The sequence below is a fragment of the Mesoplodon bidens genome (assembly GCF_964165515.1).
Source record: "Mesoplodon bidens genome assembly, chromosome: 3".
Classification (NCBI taxonomy): Eukaryota; Metazoa; Chordata; class Mammalia; order Artiodactyla; family Ziphiidae; genus Mesoplodon; species Mesoplodon bidens.
The window spans coordinates 170180460-170201867 of NC_138178.1; the positions used below are offsets into that span (position 1 = coordinate 170180460).

The 21408-nt window shown below is 47.3% G+C and overlaps 1 protein-coding gene across 1 annotated transcript in view; it reads left to right on the forward strand.

Annotated features, from left to right (window-relative positions):
* Positions 1-464: 464 nt before the first annotated feature.
* The window catches only part of LOC308614131 (germ cell-less protein-like 1), a gene marked incomplete at both ends in the record, with an annotated part of 55312 nt that continues 34368 nt past the window's right edge, over positions 465-21408 (forward strand). The window contains 3 exon segments of the mRNA XM_081228318.1: positions 465-515; positions 761-847; positions 851-2102. Coding sequence (XP_081084444.1) covers positions 465-515; positions 761-847; positions 851-2102 — 1390 coding nt within the window.

Below are 21408 nucleotides of genomic sequence, written 5' to 3' on the forward strand. Positions count from 1 at the left end.
CTTGGCCCCCTCCGGGCTAAGCAGACTAGAGAGCTCTGGCCCGTGGACGTCCACGGGTCCGACTCCCAGGGGAACCGCATGCGGTGCGGGGGCCAGCTCCACAGGCACAAGCAGTGCAGCTGGCGGTGGGAAGGCTTCAACTTCAGCTGGGACCTGGTGGTGTGCTCCGCCAACCAGCATATCATTTTCTGGTACAGCGTGCCAAACAACTCCTACAGCCTCGGGGTCAGCCTACTCGAGCAGAGAAAGGTCGCGTGCCGCCTGCGCCTGTCCTCCTTGGACAGGGATGGGAGAGCCGTTTTCAGGAAGGACACAGGATACCACAGGCTTTCCCTGAGAGAGGATCAAGAGCTAGAGGTAATGAACCTGGAAAAACAATACGTGGTTTTCCCCATCCATGTGGCAACTTCCTGTACCTCCACTGAGAGGGGTGTTGCCCAGAGTGCGGACCCCTGCAGAATCTCATGTGGCTTAGCGTGGCGTCCTCTCGCTACACCGTTAGCGCAAACGTCCTAGTACTCAGCAGCACTCTGGGCTGGGCTCGTGCCCGGGCCAACGGCGCCTGGAGAGGAAGCTTGTCCACTGCACCACTGAGGTATAGGCCATGGGAGCACGAAGCAGTCGGATGCCATGGCACTGGTGGGGGCGTGCCCCAGAGGAGCCAGGTGCCACTGGTGGGGAGGAGGAGCCTGAGGAGGCAGTAGTGGCCGAGAGAAACGAAAGGAAGGAGAGTCAAGAGGCCAGACCTGCCGCCCGTCAGTGGAGCCACAAGCGGAAGAGAGGCCCAGGAGGGCCGCTCACAAAAAAGCCCTTCCGGAAACGTGCTCAAGATCGTCCAGGGTCCGTTTAGGAGGCACTCTTCCTGAGAGGAGAACAGAGCGACGTGCGGATCCGCACACTGGGGGACGAGTGGAACTTGCATAGGGCCTGCTTGTGCCAGTCAAGGTACTTTGCTAGCATGTTCAGGGGCGCTTGGCGGGAGACAAACATGGATACTATCGAGTCGCAGATGCCTGACGAGAACATTGATCGCGAGGCACTGCACGAGGCTTTCGCTGCCCTGTACCGAGGCTCCATTTTCATCCCACCCGGTCGAATCGTCGCCATCCTGGCCACTGCCAGCATGCTGCAGCTGGTCGAGGTGATTCGGCAGTGCGGGGAGGTCATGAAGGTGACTGTCCGTGCCCACACCGTGTGCAGTTACGACTACTCTGCTGAAAGCTACGGGCTCCAGACCGTCAGGACCATGTGTCTTCAGTGGCTGCTGGACAACATGATGACCCAGTGTAGCGAGCAGCTATTGCGAGAAGTCAGCCTGGATCTCATGAAAGAGGTCATTGCCTCTTCAGAGCTCTTGGTGATGGGGGTGGAGATGAACGTGTACACCATGCTGAAAAAGTGGATGTTCTTGCAGCTGCAGCCGACATGGAGGGGCCCGCGCAGGGCCCTATTGCCTGACACCGACTCATGGTTTGCCAGGTCCAGGAGGGATTCGGAGGGCACCCCTTTCCTGGAGACCGAGCAGGGCAGAGCCTTCGTGCCAGTGTTCCAGCAGCTGCGGTTTGCCTACATAATCTGCAACCCGACGTCAGCACGCGTCATCCACCAGCATGCGCTGATCCCTGCCGCTTGGTTGTGTCCAGTGTACAAAGAGTGTTTTGTTGGCCCCCTCCGGGCTAAGCAGACTAGAGAGCTCTGGCCCGTGGACGTCCACGGGTCCGACTCCCAGGGGAACAGCATGCGGTGCGGGGGCCAGCTCCACAGGCACAAGCAGTGCAGCTGGCGGTGGGAAGGCTTCAACTTTAGCTGGGACCTGGTGGTGTGCTTCGCCAATCAGTACATCATTTTCTGGTACAGCGCGCCAAACAACTCCTACAGCCTCGGGGTCAGCCTACTCGAGCAGAGAAAGGTCGCGTTCCGCCTGCGCCTGTCCTCCTTGGACAGGGATGGGAGAGCCGTTTTCAGGAAGGACACAGGATACCACAGGCTTTCCCTGAGAGAGGATCAAGAGCTAGAGGTAATGAACCTGGAAAACCAATACGTGGTTTTCCCCATCCATGTGGCAACTTCCTGTACCTCCACTGAGAGGGGTGTTGCCCAGAGTGAGGACCCCTGCAGTATCTCAGGTGGCTTAGCGTGGTGTCATCTCGCGAGACCGTTAGAGCAAACGTCCTAGTACTCAGCAGCACTCTGGGCTGGGCTCGTGCCCGGGCCAACGGCGCCTGGAGAGGAAGCTTGTCCACTGCAACACTGAGGTATAGGCCATGGGAGCACGAAGCAGTCGGATGCCATGGCACTGGTGGGGGCGTGCCCCAGAGGAGCCAGGTGCCACTGGTGGGGAGGAGGAGCCTGAGGAGGCAGTAGTGGCAGAGAGAAACGAACGGAAGGAGAGTCAAGAGGCCAGACCTGCCGCCCGTCAGTGGAGCCACAAGCGGAAGAGAGGCCCAGCGGGGCCGCTCACAAAAAAGCCCCGCCGGAAACGTGCTCAAGATCGTCCAGGGTCCGTTTAGGAGGCACTCTTCCTGAGAGGAGAACAGAGCGACGTGCGGATCCGCACACTGGGGGACGAGTGGAACTTGCATAGGGCCTGCTTGTGCCAGTCAAGGTACTTTGCTAGCATGCTCAGGGGGGCTTGGCGGGAGACAAACATGGATACTATCGAGTCGCAGATGCCTGACGAGAACATTGATCGCGAGGCACTGCACGAGGCTTTCGCTGCCCTGTACCGAGGCTCCATTTTCATCCCACCCGGTCGAATCGTCGCCATCCTGGCCACTGCCAGCATGCTGCAGCTGGTCGAGGTGATTCGGCAGTGAGGGGAGGTCATGAAGGTGACTGTCCGTGCCCACACCGTGTGCAGTTACGACTACTCTGCTGAAAGCTACGGGCTCCAGACCGTCAGGACCATGTGTCTTCAGTGGCTGCTGGACAACTTGATGACCCAGTGTAGCGAGCAGCTATTGCGAGAAGTCAGCCTGGATCTCATGAAAGAGGTCATTGCCTCTTCAGAGCTCTTGGTGATGGGGGTGGAGATGAACGTGTACACCATGCTGAAAAAGTGGATGTTCTTGCAGCTGCAGCCGACATGGAGGGGCCCGCGCAGGGCCCTATTGCCTGACACCGACTCATGGTTTGCCAGGTCCAGGAGGGATTCGGAGGGCACCCCTTTCCTGGAGACCTAGCAGGGCAGAGCCTTCGTGCCAGTGTTGCAGCAGCTGCGGTTTGCCTACATAATCTGCGACCCGACGTCAGCACGCGTCATCCACCAGCATGCGCTGATCCCTGCCGCTTGGTTGTGTCCAGTGTACAAAGAGTGTTTTCTTGGCCGCCTCCGGGCTAAGCAGACTAGAGAGCTCTGGCCCGTGGACGTCCACGGGTCCGACTCCCAGGGGAACAGCATGCGGTGCGGGGGCCAGCTCCACAGGCACAAGCAGTGCAGCTGGCGGTGGGAAGGCTTCAACTTCAGCTGGGACCTGGTGGTGTGCTCCGCCAATCAGCACATCATTTTCTGGTACAGCGTGCCAAACAACTCCTACAGCCTCGGGGTCAGCCTACTCGAGCAGAGAAAGGTCGCGTTTCGCCTGCGCCTGTCCTCCTTGGACAGGGATGGGAGAGCCGTTTTCAGGAAGGACACAGGATACCACAGGCTTTCCCTGAGAGAGGATCAAGAGCTAGAGGTAATGAACCTGGAAAACCAATACGTGGTTTTCCCCATCCATGTGGCCTGTAACTTCCTGTATCTCCACTGAGAGGGGTGTTCCCCACAGTGAGGACCGCTGCAAAAAAGCTCAGAGAACTGAGCAGCTCTTTCCTGGGGTCAGGGACAAGCAGCTTGGTTCAGATTCCAGCTCCTTGTGTTGGACCAACCAGGCTTGCCCATCTCTGGTAACCAATTCTGTCATAGGCTTTGTTGAACTGTAGCTCATAATTTTTGAGATTGTTTACGTGAGCATATCAAGAGGACAAATTTTGAAGCCCCCCAAACTCCTCGAGAACTCATTTGGGCTGTTAATGTGGCAACCTGTCCTCCTGGTTTAGGATCCATCGACACCACCCCCCGCCCTGCCCATCATTTCTGTGAAGACAACGAACTATTGACTTTAGAGAGAAACTGTGAGCCTACCTACTCTACTACTTTTAGTGAAAGTCTCCTAATGTGTGTGTTTCCTTTAGTTTGATTAAATGCATGTTAAAGTAATTTTAAAAAAAGAAATACTACAGAGTGATCCAAAGTACATTTTATCCAGTTTCCCTTAATGGTAATATCTTGCACCACGATAGTACAGTATTGCAGGATATTGATGGTGATACAGGCAAGATGCAAGGTATATCTATTACTACTAGGATTTCTTATATTGCCCGTTTATTGCCTCACCCAGTTCCTTCCTGCCCCCCCTTCCGTAACTCCTGGCAACCAAACATCTCCATTCATATAATTTTGCCATTTGAAGACTATGTAAATGGCACCTTACAGTATGTAACCTTTTAGGATTTGCTTTTTTTCACTCAGTGTAGGTCTGTGGAGGCTCATGCAGGTTGTTGCATGTATCATCCGTTTGTTCTTTTTTTTTTATTGATGAATAGTATTCCATGGCAGGGATGTGCTACAGCTTGTTTATCCATTCACCTCAGCGAGGGGCATCTGGGGTGTTTCCAGTTTTGGGCTGTTGCAAATGGATCTGCAGTGAACATTTGTGTACAGAATTTGTATGAATATAAATTTTCAGTTCTCAGGAGTACAAGCCCAAGGACATGATTGCTGGATTGCATAGTAGTTGCATGTTTAGTTTTTGAGAAATTGACGGAATGTTTTCCAAGTGGCTGTGCCACTTTACAGCAGCAGTGTGTGGGTGGTCCAGTTTCTCTGCATCCTTACCAACATTTGGTGTTGGCATTATTTTCTGTTTTAGCCATTATTGTGGGTTTGTGGTTGATGTCTTATTGCGGTTTCGATTTGCATGTTCCTCATGACTAATGATGTTGAACATCTTTTCATGTGCTTATATCCTATCAGCATATCCTCTTCAGTTAAATGTTTCTTCATGTGTTATTTTTTTGCCAGTCTTCCAATTGGATTATTTATTTATTTGTTTACTGTTGAGTTTAGAGAATTTGATATATGTTCACATATGAGTCCTTTGTTCGATATTTGGTTTGCAAACATTTTCTTCCAGGCAGTGACTTGTCCTTTCATCCTCTTCACAGGGTCTTTCTCAGAGTAGGCCCAATTTATTAATTTTCCTTTTCTGAGTTGTGCTTTTAGTGTCATGTCTACAAACTCTTTGCCAAGCCCTAGATCCCGAAGATTTTCCTCTGTGTGTTTTCCTACATAGTTTTGTAGTTTTGCAGGGTACATTTAAGTCCAGGAACCATTGAGAGTTAATTTTTGTATGAGACATAAGACTTAGGTCCAGGTTCTTTATTATGACTTTTTTCTATGGATGTCTACTTGCTCCAATACCATTTGTTGAACAGGATCCTTCTTCCATTGAATTGATTTTGCATCTTTGTCAATAAGCAGTTGGGCATGTCTCTGTGGGTCTATTTCTGGGTTCTCAATTCTGTTCCATCATTCTATGTTTCATCATTCTATCACTCTTTCAATATCACCATCTTGATTACTGTAGCTAATAGGAAGTCTTGAGATTGGGTAAAGTGATTCCTCCCACTTTATTCTTATTTTCCAACATTGCTTTAGCTGTTCTAGTTCTATTATTTTTTCAAATAAAATTTAGAATAATCTTGTCTCTATCTACAAGAAATCTTGCTAGAATTTTAAGAGGAATTAAATTAGACCTGCATATTAATTTGGGGAGAATTGACATCTTTACTGTGTTGACTCTTTCAGTCCATGAACAAACCATGCCTCTCCATTTATTTGGATCTTCTTTGAATTCTTTCATCAGCTTTTTGTAGCTTTCAGTAGACAAGTTCTATATATATTTGTTAGATTTACACCTAAATATTTCATTTTTGAGCAATTGTAAAATGTGTTGTATTTTTAATTTTGGTGACCTTAGGTTCATTGCTAATATATAGAAACTCTAATAATTTATTTTAGTATATTTGTCTTGTATCCAGTGGTCTTGCTGAGCTTGCTTATTAGTTCTGGGATAGTTTTTGTAGACTCCTTGGGAATTTTTATGTAGACCATCATGTCATCTTCAAAAAGGAAAAGTTTTATTTCGCGTAATCCATATGCCATTTATATCCTTTCTGGCTTTATTGCACTTGTTAGAACTTCTAGCATTATGCTTAATAAAAGCAATGAGAATGCACATCCTGTATCAGGGACTGTCTACTATCATATGCTTTTCACAGTAGCCCTGGGAGAAAGGTATTTTATCTCCCATTTTGCAGCTAAGGAAGCTAAGACTTAGAACAGTCTAAGCAACCTGCCTTGGGTTATAGCGCCAGCCTTGAACTTGGTGTGTCTGGCTCCAGCCAAGAGAGCACAGGTCCATTTGGAGATGGGGCTCTGTCAGCTCTTTTCCCAAAACCTCTCTCTCCAGCCCTTCAGTCTTTGCCCGCTAGAGAGAACTCTGGGAGGAGCTTCTAAGTGGGAGAGATTTATGCCTCCACCCCTCACAGACTGGCTCCTGTCCCTGTCTAGTGACAACCACAATCTTCGCTTTTCCATTTGCCACCTTGAAGGCAGCCTTGTCATGTACGTTCTCTTGAACACACTCTCTTGTTCTCTAGCTCTCTTTTTCACAGTAGCCCTAACCTTGGGCGTTGATAGCTGTAAAACAGTTCATGTGAGTCATGGCAGGAGACTAAGAGATCAGGTAGTGCCAGCCCCTCCTTTTACTCTCTGTACCTGATAGCCAAGTGCTGGGGGGAGAGAACGTTCCTTATCACACAGCAGGCAGGGGGTAAATGTTCATTGACTGTTGATTGACTGTGGACTGGATCAACTGGTGTCTCCAAAAGCTGTCCTAACTCAATTCAGCCTATTGGAATACAGTTCAGTCAGGTGCGTAAGTGACCGGGCCAGGGTCCACACAGCTGGGATGTCAGAGCAGGGACAGCAGGAGGTCTTCAAGTTCCTAGCATGTAGCATTACACCAGAGGCTGCCCAAGGATCAGAATCATAATCCTCACACCTACCCTGACATCTTGGCATTTCAGCACAAGAAAGTAATAGACAGAAGAAATGCAGCCATAGACTCCTGACTCAGAGAAGCAAAAGTCAACCCCAAGAACACTCCAGTCTTTCTTCCCAGCATTCACAGGAATGTTCCTGAAGGGAACATAGGTCAAGGGGCTGTCTATCAGAAGGCCAATCAGTTTACCTCCCATTCCCAACTTTCCCTTCTGACCTAACTGGCTTTGCTCATTTCGTTTGCAAAAAAGAAGTCACGTGACCCTGACGCCACAACAGCTGATTGGACCAATCATGGAAATGACTCAAGGATGGCTCATCAACTATACTCCAATAAAAATAAGTTTAAAAAAAACCAAAAACGATGGCTCATTTGTGGGCCGGGCTGAGCCAATTAGACCCTCCTAAGAGGAACTATGTCACAGAGATCCGATGTGGTGGCCATTCATCAAGAAGGTATGGGGGGTCTAGTTGTGTTGACATCTTGCCCAGTTGGAGCTGGCCTTTCGCCCAGCTGGGCAGAGATCATGAGTGACAGAAGATGGTCTGTGGAGAAGAGAGGAGATGAGAGACAGGCTGAGAGAGAAGCCAAGCTGGGGGACCATGAGGCCCCAGGGAGAAGGAGCTGGAGGAAGCCAGAGGCCCCGCTGTGCTGCCTGCAGCTCTGTCCGATAAATATGGAAGGCGCTGAGTACATTCAGTGGCCCGTCATTGGGGCTGGTTGACTGCTTCTTATTGTAACCAAGCAAACTCTACCTGGGACAGCCTACCCTGCATGAGGCCAAGCCAGGCAATGACAGAGACCCTCTCCTTGACCAAACATTAGCTGGGCTGCTCTGACTCCTCTTCTGGACATAGCCTCGACCTGGGTCTCTTGGGTCTGTCCTTGCCAAGTGTAGATTTAGCAGGAACCCTGCTAAGTCAGTTTAGAGAGAATCTCCCATCCTTGATAATTAATCACTCTGGCCTGTTCTCAGCAAGAATCTCACTAAGTTGGTTTAGTAGTTTAGTAAGAATCCCCCTACCCTTGAGGTTTCCTTTTGGTATTTTTCCTCCACTGACCCCCCTCACTCCGCTCATTGGCTGTAAAATCCCCCCTTGTCTTGCTGTGTCTGGAGTTGAGCCTGATCTCTCTCCCCCATGGCAATATTGTGAATTAAATCTCCCCTATCATTTAACAAGTGTCACAATCATGTTTTCTTTAACAGCAATAGTTGAGGGATGAAGGCCCTTCCTTTATCACAGTCAATTACTAAATTGTCTTAAATGAGCTGTTTATATGTCCGTCTCAACTGTCACCAACATTACCTATAAGCAACCATAATGCAGAGAAATTGTTTTCAAAGTAAAATGACATACTTATTGTAGTATTTATGTACTTCTTGACAATTCAGCATGTGCAAAACTGTACTATTGTTTTTAATAAATTCCTACCTTTTCAGAATAGCATTTTTATTTTAGAATAGTTTTAGACTATACCAAAAAGTTACAATAATACAGTGAGTTTCTATATACCCCTTGACCAGCTTCCCTTTTTATTAGCATCTTACATAACTATGATATGTTGGTCACAAATAACCAGTGTTGATACTTTAATATAAACTCAAGTCTATACAGATCTTCCTCAACTTACAATAGCGTTAGTCCTGATAAAATGATGTAAATTGAAAATATCATAAGTTGGAACTATCATAGGTCAAAGATGCATTTCATACACTAATCTACTGAACACCATAGTTTAGCCCAGCGTACCTTAACATGCCCAGAACACTCACATTAGCCTACAGTTGGGCAGAATCATCTAACGCAAAGCCTAGTTTATAATAAAGTGTTGACGATCTCATGTAATTAATCGAATACTGCACTGGAAGTGAAAAACAGAATGTTTGGGTACAGAATGGTTGTCAGTGTATCAGTCGCTTACCCTCGTGATCACGTGGCTGACTGGGACCTGTGTTCACTGCCGCTACCCAGCATCGTGAGAGAGGATTGCACTGCGTATCACAAGCCTGGAAAAAAAATCAAAGTTCAAAATTTGAAGTATGGCTTCTACTGAAGGCATATTGCTTTCACACCAGTGTAAAGTCAAAAAATCATAGGTGGCGCTATCGTAAGCCAGGTACTGACGGTCCTTCATCTCCTTAGTTTTTACCTAATGTCCTGAGCCCATCCAGGACACTGCATTACATTTTGTCATCATGTCTCCTTAAGTTCCTCTGGTCTGTGACAGGTCCCCAGACTTTCCTTGTTTTTTTTAAAATTAATTAATTAATTAATTTTTATTTTTGGCTGCATTTCGTGTTTTTTGCTGTGTGCGGGCTTTCTCTAGTTGCTGTGAGTGGGAGCTACTCTGTGTTACAGTGCGCGGGCTTCTCACTGTGATGGCTTTTCTTGTTGTGGAGCACGGTGTCTAGGGACACGGGGTTCAGTAGTTGTGGCTTGTGGGCTCTAGAGCTCAGGCTCAGTAGTTGTGGTGCGTGGGCTTAGTTGCTCTGTGGCATGTGGGATCTTCCCGGACCAGGTTTCGAACACATGTCCCCTGCATTGACGGGTGGATTCTTAACCACTGTGCCTCCAGGGAAGTCCACTTTCCTTGTTTTTGATGACCTTGTTCGTTTGAGGAGTACTGGCTAGGTATTCCATAGAATATCCCTCATTTTGTGTTTTTCTCATAGTTAACTGGGATTATTAGTTTGGGGGAAGACTACCACAGTGATAAACTGCCATTCTCAACACATTTATAAGTGTTTCATGCTATCAATATGATATCACTGTTGATGTTGACCTTGATCACCAGGCTGAGGTCATGCTTGTCAGGTTTCTCCACTGTAAAGTTACTCTCCTTCCCCCCAGCACTTCCATACTGTCATCTTTGGAAGGAAGTTACTATGCACAGCCTGCCTTTAAGAGGTGGAGGATCTACATAAATTATTTGCATTTTTCTGCATGGAAGACTTGACTATCCTCTCCCATTGATTTATTCAGTCATGTATTTATATCAGTATGGACCCATGGATATTGGTTTTATACTTTGGGTTATAATCCAACACTCAGTATTTATTTTGTTGTTCAGATTGTTCCAGCTTTGCCTCTTTCGCTTGGCTCCTGTGTCCCTTTGGCACACTCCCATCGTCATGAGCTTTGTGAGCACATCCTTACTTTCTGTCACTATAGGATGCTCCAGGCTCATCTTACATATGTCCAGCCCTACTCCTAGCATCAGCCATTTCTCCAAGGAGCCCTGGTTACTTTTACTGGAGAACGGTAGTAGAAACCAAGATCTGGCTACTGTGTGCTGTTGGAATATCTGCTGCTTCAAGATCCTCTTAGCTGACAGATAAAGGAAATAGACGTGTGTATACTAACCTGTGTATATACACGTATCTATAAATATGAGTTCATTCTGATGGCTCCAACTCTAATCCATTCCACATGGATCATTCTAAGATTTCTCCCCTTGTTTACCTCTAACTTCTGCCTCCAACAGTCAGAAATCTGCCTCTTACCATCTGCCATTTGTTTCTTAAATTGTTCAATTCCAGTGTACCTGCGTGGGAGTTGCAGAAATCCTAAGCTGTACCCCTGTGGGAAACAACTTTATCAATGAGAGCACTGTGCTAAGGACTTTACTTTTTTATTCATTCATTTTACAAACATCAGTTGAGCACCTGCTTTGTTCCAGAGATGTTCTAAAAATGAAAGACCTATGGTGACTAAGATAGCCAAGTCCCCGCCCAGTGGAAGTCACAGTATAATCAAGTGCTTATTTACCAAATCTACCCCTGGCCAGGCACATGGTGGTGGCTGGTGAAAGCTTTTATAGTGAGGGGTGCCGGTAACATTAAAAGAGAATTCAGGTAGGGGCGGGAGTGGAATTGAGGGGCCAGCTGGGAGCCTGCTGCAGTCTTCCTGGGATCCGAGGACACAGGATGGACATACAACACATGTCAGAGGGATGACAAAGGCAGAACTGATGGGCATTGTAACTGTTCGCATATGGGGGATCTGCTGCAGGGAGGAGGCCAAGGTGCTGCTGAGGCCAATGCAGGAGCGGAATTAGGGTGAGGTGAGTGGGGCTGGTCGTGTGAGGCAGGGTCAGATCCTGTCTTCATTTAAAGTTTTTAATATTTTGTTCATCTTGGGGTTTTGCATTATTTTGGATTTTTTAAAATATTGTATTCAAATGATATTTATCTTAAGACTTTTTTCTAGCACCCCTTCATCTTTTGCACCTAGTGCAAGGGAGCCACTTGCCTGGTCCAGGCCCTTGGCTGGTAAGAGTAGTCATCAAAATGGTCCAAGGGCTTCCCTGGTGGCACAGTGGTTGAGAGTCCGCCTGCCGATGCAGGGGACACGGGTTCGTGCCCCGGTCCGGGAAGATCCCACATGCCGCAGAGCGGCTGGACTCGTGAGCCATGGCTGCTGAGCCTGCGCATACGGAGCCTGTGCTCCGCAATGGGAGAGGCCACAACAGTGAGAGGCCCACGTACAGCAAAAAAAAAAAGGGGGAAGGTTGGGTTAGGAAATGACTAACAAATGCAGAAGTCCTCTCTAACTTCTACAATTCTGCAAATTAGATTTTTTTTCTCCCAAAGATATTATCAGGACTATTAAAGTGACTGAAGTTTAATGGCTGAAATCAACCTCAGCAGAGGACAAACCGAGCTCTGGGAAGCCTGTTCTCCGAGGACCTGGCATCTTATTTGTGGGCCTGTAAAGAAGATGTCGTCTGTGGCTTGGGCCCCAATTAAAGCATTTCCAGGTGGCTGTGGGGAAAAGAGGCCCCGAGGCCATGTCCTTGGATGAGTCTGCTGAAGTCACACATGCTGTCACATGATGTCCCCACATCCTTGTCCCCCAGCTCCAATGGGTGGTGTTCACACTGGTTAGAACTGCAAGGGTGGCTGGAGCATCTTGCACAGGGCAGACGTGATGTGGCCAGTGGAATTCCCAGCAGACACTAAGCACATGGAAGTATAATGCACGTTTAGGTCCAGGGAGAAGCGGGCTGGACACTGTCATTTTTCAGAACAAGTGGCCAGGTGTCAGGGACTTTAGGTTGAAGTACAGGGTCTTCAGACATCCTAGTGCTGCCACAGAAAGGCTGTGTGTGAGAAGGACGAAGAAATACAGGTCTTCAAGACAGACATGTGGGTTTAATCCAAATGCTGATTCTCACTGACTGCACATCCACGGGCAAGGTATTGGCCTCTGTGAGCCTCATTTTTCTCATCTGTAAAATGGGGAATTCTCTTCTCCCTTCTGGGTTGCGGTAATAATCACAAAGGATGTGAGTCAAACTCCCAGCTCAGCTCGCAGATGTTCCATCAAGTGCAACCGTATGTCAGCAGCAGCGACCAAAAGTCACTGTTTGGCTGAAGTAGGTGGTGTGGGAAGGAGAATAGGAAGATGGGGGTGAAAACAGAGTTGGGGGTACTTCGTCCATTCAGTATTTATTTATTTATTCATTCTTTCATTCATCCATCCATTCATTCATTCAATATATATTTTTCAGATACTGACCATGTGCCAGGTAGCATAAGGGCTAGGGCCAGGTTCATGCAGATGACAGATACAATCCTTGTCCCCAGGCACTTTTTAAAAAAGAAACCTCTTCTTCATGCTAATAAAATCCTTTTCTTTTCTTTTTTTTTTTTTTTTTGCGGTACGCGGGCCTCTCACTGTTGCAGCGTCTCCTGTTGAGGAGCACAGGCTCCAGACACACAGGCCCAATGGCCACGGCCCACGGGCCCAGCCGCTCCGCGGCACGCGGGATCCTCCCGGACCGGGGCATTAACCCGTGTCCCCTGTATCGGCAGGTGGACTCCCAACCACTGCGCCACCAGGGAAGCCCCTCATTGTTTTTTTAATAATTTTTTTTTTTTTTACTTTTTGGCTGCATGGCATGTGGGATCTTAGTTCCCCGGCCAGGGATTGAACCCATGCCCCATGCATTGGAAACTTGGAGTCTTAACCACAGGACTGCCAGGGAAGTCCTAAGGAAATCCTTTTCTATTTCTCTTTTGCTAAGAGTTTTTTAAAAATCATAAATAGCAATAGAACTTTATAGAATGCTTTTTCTCATCTTATTGAGTTGGATATATATTTTCTCCGTTAACTTTTTAAACTCAATTCTTAGACACAGAATCATTGGGTTAAACGTGTAGAATGTTGAGACATTTGGCTAAACTGTCCTTCGGAAAAGTTTGTTCTGTTTATCTGCTCCAACCCCAGGGTAATAGAGGGGCGTGCCAACTTCAACACACCCTCAGTACCAATTCTCTCTTATTTTCATTGTTCCCATCTGATAGTGGACACGTGGGGTGTGTGTCAGTTTGGGTCCTGCAAGAAGCAGATGTCAAGATGGGATTAGACATTCAAGAGAGTTCTTGTGGGGGGAATGCGGAGGAGCCGTCAGATGCCCACTCAGGGCTGACTCCATGAAGGACAGAAGAAGAAAGCAGGGCTGGGAGGCGGAGTCTAAGATTCAAGAAAGTGTTTAGAAAGTTTCAGCCAGGCCGGTGGGGTCGCCAAGCCAAAGTCGCCCGCAGAGGAGTTTCCTTCATACTGGAAGGGGCTGCACTAGCACCTCTGCCAGCTAAACTCATGGGTAGGCAAGAAGCCCTGGGAAGTGCGGCCTGGGGGCAGATGAAGTGGTGAATTCAGAGCACAGCCAGGGCTGTCTATCAGTTACACCACTCCTCCCACCAGCAGGAGAGCCGAGTACACAGTCTTATGGCTGCCACAGGCTGTTTATTTTATTCTTAATAATTTGTATATTAGGTATATTATGTATATTAACCCTTGTGAACATTGCAGATATTTCCCCCCATTTATTGAATGTCTTATGATCTCTTGGGAGAGAGAAGGGAAGACTGTCATAAAGGAAGGAAATTCTAAATATTTAGACAGAAATATCTAACCATTTTCTAAACAGCTTTTGGGTTATGTTTTTCTTTCTTTTCTTTCTTTTTTTGGAGCATTCTTGGAAGGCTTTTCTCTCCACCCCACACATTTAAAAAATATTCACTCATCAGTACAGACTAAGCCATACAGACTCAACTGATCTGAACTGCCAGTTTGCAGGAAACACAGTGGATGGAGGGACATGTTCAACGACACCAGGGGATGTAGCTGGCCGAATCCAGACTGTGGGAAACTGCAGGACCAGAGACCCTGACTCTTCATCAGAGAAATTGCAAGGATGGAGAAAAAAGAGTTGAAGGTGGGGAACTAGTGGGTTAGAAGAGACTTGAGAGCACGGTCAAACAACCTCAATAAATGGACCCCTCCCCAAAAGTGGGACAAACAGGGAAGTTGGAAAACGCATTGAATATTTGCTATGAAGAAATTATTTTTTTAGAGTGAGGATGGAACTGTGGTTATGTTTGAAGAAAAATGTTTCTGTCTTTTAGAACCAGAGGCAGAAATACTTTCACCTGAAGTGATGTGCAGTCTGGGATCTGTTTCAAAGTCACCCAAGGAGAACAGAAATGGGTGGGACTACAAAAGACGTGGGATGGTTTATGACGACTCTTTCGAGTGGGTGGTAGGTCCTTGGAGACTCTCTGTACTATTCTTTCTACTTCTGTATTCATGTAAGCTTTTCCCATAATAAAACGTTTAAAAATGTTACCTATCAGAAAAACACACATGTGCACGCACATACAGACACACACACACACACACACACGGGGAAAAAAGCAAGCAAGGACTCTGGAGTCAGAATTTCGGTGTTTAAACATCATTTTCACACTGATTAGCTGGATGGCCCTTGGGGACTTATCTAACCTCTTTGTGGCTCTGTTTCTCATCAGCAAAATATGGAAACTATTATTCCCTATCTCGTAGTCCTGACAGAAGGATTAAGTGAGATAAGACATACAGAACACTTTATGGAGAACCTGGCACATTGCATATCGGTTCTCCAAATGTTTATTGGATGCCTCAAATACACCAGACACTGTACCCAATGCAGGGATGAGCTAGTGTTGTTTCATTTTTATTGATACTATCACAGTACTCATCTTGTGATTCTATCTCTTATATGTCCATCTTTTTCCATCTGGAATTTATTTTGATATAAGGAAGGACACTGGGAACTTTTTAAAGATGTTTTGCCAATTATCCATGTCATTCATTAAATATTCCTTTTTTCCTCCACTGAGATGAAACATTCCCGTATTCAATTCATATGTTTATTTCTGGACTCCCTGTATCCTTTGATGCTCTTCTAATGATTTTTTTTTTTTGCTCTAGTAGCCTTTATAAATCTGTTTTTAATTCTTGGCAAGTTTAGGGAAGAAAAATAGGAATATTTTAAATGTTTGGGGTTTTTTTTCTAATTTAAGGAAGCATAATATTTTTGTTTCTGTTTTACTTATCAAGGACTTTTGCCTTCTGTCCATCAGGTCCCTCCACAAAGGACAGAGCAGATTGTACGATGATCCGCCAAACTCAGGACAACGGGCGAACAGGGATTTCGTCCTCATGGCGGATTGGTAGGCAGGAGGGGGAGGACCTGGCATCCTTTGGTGACACCAAGTCAGGGCGCCTGCTGTCAGAACCAGGGTCTGGGCCTTCTGCATCTTCACCCAAGTTCCTTTCCACTTTCTGACTGGAATAGTTAGGTCCACATATTATGTTATTTCAAATATCAGGGCAGTACATCCCAGAGTTGTTTTAACCAGTGTTTAGAAAACATGCAACTCTGGACATATATACACTACCAAACATAAAGTAGATAGCTACTGGGAAGCAGCCGCATAGCACAGGGAGATCAGCTTGGTGCTTTGTGACCGCCTAGAGGGGTGGGATAGGGAGGGTGGGAGGGAGGGAGACGCAAGAGGGAAGAGATATGGGGATATATATATGCATAGGGCTGATTCACTTTGTTGTACAACGGAAATTAGCACAGCACTGTGAAGCAATTATACTCCAATAAAGATGTATTGAAAAAGCAAAACAAACAAGCAAACAAAACATGCAACTCTAATTTTTACGTACTTGGTGCTGAGCATTTAAATTTTCTGTGCGTACTCATGATGAGCAATTTTTACCTTTTTTGGTGAAACCCTAGGAGTGGATAAAGTTGGCATTTATTGAGTGCCTATTATAAGAAAGATACTTTCTATGTGTTGACTGCCTTTTCCCCTCTTCTGCCTCCTTTGGATGGGCTCAACCTCTCTTGGTTACTGCAAGGGGGATGAGAGTAGTTGAGCCAGCAAAACACTGCAACTGCCCCAAACCACAGCAACCACACAAGCTCATAAGCCATGGACACCATGAACTCTGCCTGCCCCAGCCCAAGACCCACTGTGGGGACAGGATAAGCAGGGCACAGGAGGCAGTTCAAGGTTAGGAGCGTGTAGCTTTTCTTTTTTTTTTTTTCCAGTTTGAAACCATCCCACAGGAGAATGAACAGGCAAGTTCACGATGCTCTCAGACACGAAGTCCAACTCTCTCTCGCTCTGAGTGCATGTGTGTACCAATCTGTTTGTCTCTCAAGGATCTCCCTTCCCCAAACAATGTCCTTTTTCATCTTCTATCAAATGCCGCTCAAGCTCGGCTCCAATGCCCGTTCCAAGGGGGATCTCCTAAGACCGTGTGTTCCTCTCTGTCTCTGTCACTGTTTACTTCTTCGCATGAGGATGGACCCCACACCAGGGTGGTTACCCACACACCTGGTCTTAAGCAGACCCTTCAGTACCTTGGCTGACATCCCCTGGAGGCCACAGGGATTTGAGCCTCCTCGTCTTCCTTTCTTGCCTAAGTTCCCTTACATCTTACTGACCACGACATCCCCTCACCCCCAACTCAGCACTTGATCTTCCTGCTGCCATCACACACAAAGTGTTTCCAAACGTACATGTTACGCGTCACGGGATTTTCCACCTTTTTGACTAACTGAACCCATTCGAACTAAATGTATTTCTCTCTTCCGGTTCAGTAGGTTTCTTTCCCGCTCAGAACTACCCAAAACGGTGTATTGTTTCACTGGACCAACACTCACTTTGCAAGGTGCAAAGGGGAAAAATGAGAGAGCTTAATTCAATTACCAGAGTCCCACGTGATACACAGCAAAACCAGGATCCGAGTGTGCAGATCTCTGAGTCTGAATCTCACCCTCTTCTCCTCCAGGGCTCTGCCTCTCCTTCCTGATGCCCCTGCCACTTACGTTCCCACAGGATGATGTAAAGGGCCCAGGATCAGGGTTTGGGAATTCAGAAACATGGCTTGGGTTTTACTCTTTATATTGGTGTCCGCTGGGGGAGGTGTTTTGAATCTTCTGAAAAATCCCAGGGAAATTTGATCAACGGAGCTTATCCTAAATATTACTCTTCAGAGAAGTCCTTGAAATACTAAATATAATCCTGTAGCTGAAAAAATTCCCTCATTAAAGAGATTTTGAATTATGGACCAAGACGTCAGATAACAGATCTATAGGGAGATGAATGTATGACAGGATTTCACCTTATTTATTCATTCATTTCTTTAAGAAACAGAACTAAAGTGCACAATTAGTTTCTCCTTAGTATTCTTTTAGTAACTCTAGCTGAACAGGGACTGGGCAGATGAAGGCAAGTAGAATGCACCAACCTGTGTTTGGGCTCAGGAGGCACAGGAGAGTTTACTTTTGGGGGAATATCCTTAGTATGTGACAGAAATTCATTAGGTAGATAAGAAGAGCACAGTGATTTGATAGGGAAGAATGGTGTTTGTTTCTAGAAAACTGGGCACCAACCTCAATAACTCACTCTCTCCTGCTCATTCCTTTGGTACAAAGCTTAGTAAAATGCAGCCTAAGAGGTGAACAAGTGCTTACCTTTAAGCTGGATTAGGGACCCGGGCATCAGAGAAGGCATATACGATGGGCACTGTGACAAACCAGCTCCAAGATCTGAGGCAGGTCCCCTCCTCTCAGTGTCCCCATGTAGTAGTTTCCTGTGGCTGCCATAACAAATGGGTGACTTCAAACAAGAGAAGTATACTTCGTCCCAGTTCAGGAGGCCAGAAGCCCCAAATCAAGATGCCGACAGGGTTGGTTCCTTCTGACGGCTCCGTGGAGAACCTATTCTCTGCCTTTTTCTTCACTTCGTTGGTGTTGCCTGCAATCCTGGGTGTTTCTGGACTTGTAGGCACAACGCTTCAGTCTCTACCTTCACATGCTTTCTTCCCTGTTTCCGGGTCTCTGTGTGCAAATTTCCCTCTTCTTAGGAGGACACTCAGCTAATCCAATTCGACCTCATCTTAATTGATTATATCCACAAAGACCCTATCTCGGGTGGCTTAGCGTGGCGTTCTCTCGCGACACCGTTAGAGCAAACGTCCTAGTACTCAGCAGCACTCTGGGCTGGGCTCGTGCCCGGGCCAACGGCGCCTGGAGAGGAAGCTTGTCCACTGCACCACTGAGGTATAGGCCATGGGAGCACGAAGCAGTCGGATGCCATGGCACTGGTGGGGGCGTGCCCCAGAGGAGCCAGGTGCCACTGGTGGCGAGGAGGAGCCTGAGGAGGCAGTAGTGGCAGAGAGAAACGAACGGAAGGAGAGTCAGGAGGCCAGACCTGCCGCCCGTCAGGAGAGCCGCAAGCGGAAGAGAGGCCCAGCGGGGCCGCTTACAAAAAAGCCCCGCCGGAAACGTGCTCAAGATCGTCCAGGGTCCGTTTAGGAGGCACTCGTCCTGAGAGGAGAACAGAGCGACGTGCGGATCCGCACACTGGGGGAGGAGTGGAACTTGCATAGGGTCTGCTTGTGCCAGTCAAGGTACTTTGCTAGCATGCTCAGGGGGGCTTGGCGGGAGACAAACATGGATACTATCGAGTTGCAGATGCCTGACGAGAACATTGATGGCGAGGCACTGCACGAGGCTTTCGGTGCCCTGTACCGAGGCTCCATTTTCATCCCACCCGGTCGAGTCGTCGCCATCCTGGCCACAGCCAGCATGCTGCAGCTGGACGAGGTGATTCGGCAGTGCGGGGAGGTCATGAAGGTGACTGTCCGTGCCCAGACCATGTGCAGCTACGACTACTCTGCTGAAAGCTACGGGCTCCAGACCGTCAGGACCATGTGTCTTCAGTGGCTGCTGGACAACATGATGACCCAGTGCAGTGAGAAGCTATTGTGAGAAGTCAGCCTGGATCTCATGAAAGGGGTCATTGCCTGTTCAGAGCTCTTGGTGATGGAGATGGACGTGTACACCATGCTGAAAAAGTGGATGTTCTTGCAGCTGCAGCCGACATGGAGGGGCCCGCGCAGGGCCCTATTGCCTGACACCGACTCATGGTTTGCCAGGTCCAGGAGGGATTCGGAGGGCACCCCTTTCCTGGAGACCGAGCAGGGCAGAGCCTTCGTGCCAGTGTTCCAGCAGCTGCGGTTTGCCTACATAATCTGCGACCCGACGTCAGCACGCGTCATCCACCAGGATGCGCTGATCCCTGCCGCTTGCTTGTGTCCAGTGTACAAAGAGTGTTTTCTTGGCCCCCTCCAGGCTGAGCAGACCAGAGAGCTCTGGCCCGTGGACGTCTACGGGTCCGACCCCCAGGGGAACAGCATGCGGTGCGGGGGCCAGCTCCACAGGCACAAGCAGTGCAGCTGGCGGTGGGAAGGCTTCAACTTCAGCTGGGACCTGGTGGTGTGCTACGCCAATCAGCACATCATTTTCTGGTACAGCGTGCCAAACAACTCCTACAGCCTCGGGGTCAGCGTACTCGAGCAGAGAAAGGTCGCGTTCCGCCTGCGCCTGTCCTCCTTGGACAGGGATGGGAGAGCCGTTTTCAGGAAGGACACAGGATACCAGAGGCTTTCCCTGAGAGAGGATCAAGAGCTAGAGGTAATGAACCTGGAAAACCAATACGTGGTTTTCCCCATCCATGGGGCCTGTAACTTCCTGTACCTCCACTAAGAGGGGTGTTGCCCAGAGTGAGGACCCCTGCAAAAAAGCTCAGAGAACTGAGCAGCTCTTTCCTGGGGTCAGGGACAAGCAGCTTGGTCCAGATGCCAGCTCCTTCTGTGGGGCCAACCAGGCTTGCCCATCTCTGGTAACCAATTCTGTCAGAGGCTTTGTTGAACTGTAGCTCATAATACTTGAGATTGTTTACATGAGCATATGAAGAGGACAAAATTTGAAGCCCCCCAAACTCCTCGAGAACTCATTTGGGCTGTATATGTGGCAACCTGTCCTCCTGGTTGAGGATCCATCGACACCACCCCCTGCCCTGCCCATCATTTCTGTGAAGACAATGAGCTATTGACTTTAGAGAGAAACTGTGAGCCTACCTACTGTACTACTCTTAGTGAAACTCTCTTAATATATGTGTTTCCTTTAGTTTGATTAAATGCATGTTAAAGTAATTTAAAAAAAAGAAATACTACAGAGTGATCCAAAGTACATTTTATCCAGTTTCCCTTAATGGTAATATCTTGCAACACTATAGTACAGTATTGCAGGATATTGATGTTGATACAGGCAAGATGCAAGGTATATCTGTCACAACTAGGGTTTCTTATATTGCCCGTTTATTGCCTCACCCAGTTCCCTCCTGCCCCCCCCTTCCGTAACTCCTGGCAACCAAAAATCTCCATTCATATAATTTTGCCATTTCAAGACTGTGTAAATGGCACCTTACAGTATGTAACCTTTTGGGATTTCCTTTTTTCACTCAGTGTAGTCCTCTGGAGGGTCATCCAGGTTGTTGCATGTATCACTTGTTTGTTCTTTTTTTTTTTATTGATGAATAGTATTCCATGGCAGGGATGTGCTACAGCTTGTTTATCCATTCACCTCAGTGAGGGGCATCTGGGTTGTTTCCAGTTTGGTGCTGTTGCAAATGGATCTGCGGTGAACATTTGTGTACACAATTTGTATGAATATAAGTTTTCATTTCTCAGGAGTAGAAGCCCAAGGACATGATTGCTGGATTGCATAGTAGTTGCATGTTTAGTTTTTGAGAAATTGACGGAATGTTTTCCAAGTGGCTGTGCCACTTTACAGCAGCAGTGTGTGGGTGGTCCAGTTTCTCTGCATCCTTACCAACATTTGGTGTTGGCATTATTTTCTGTTTTAGCCATTATTGTGGGTTTGTGGTTGATGTCTTATTGCGGTTTCGATTTGCATGTTCCTCATGACTAATGATGTTGAACATCTTTTCATGTGCTTATATCCTATCAGCATATCCTCTTCAGTTAAATGTTTCTTCATGTGTTATTTTTTTGCCTGTCTTCCAATTGGATTATTTATTTATTTGTTTACTGTTGCGTTTAGAGAATTTGATATATGTTCTACATATGAGTCCTTTGTTCGATAT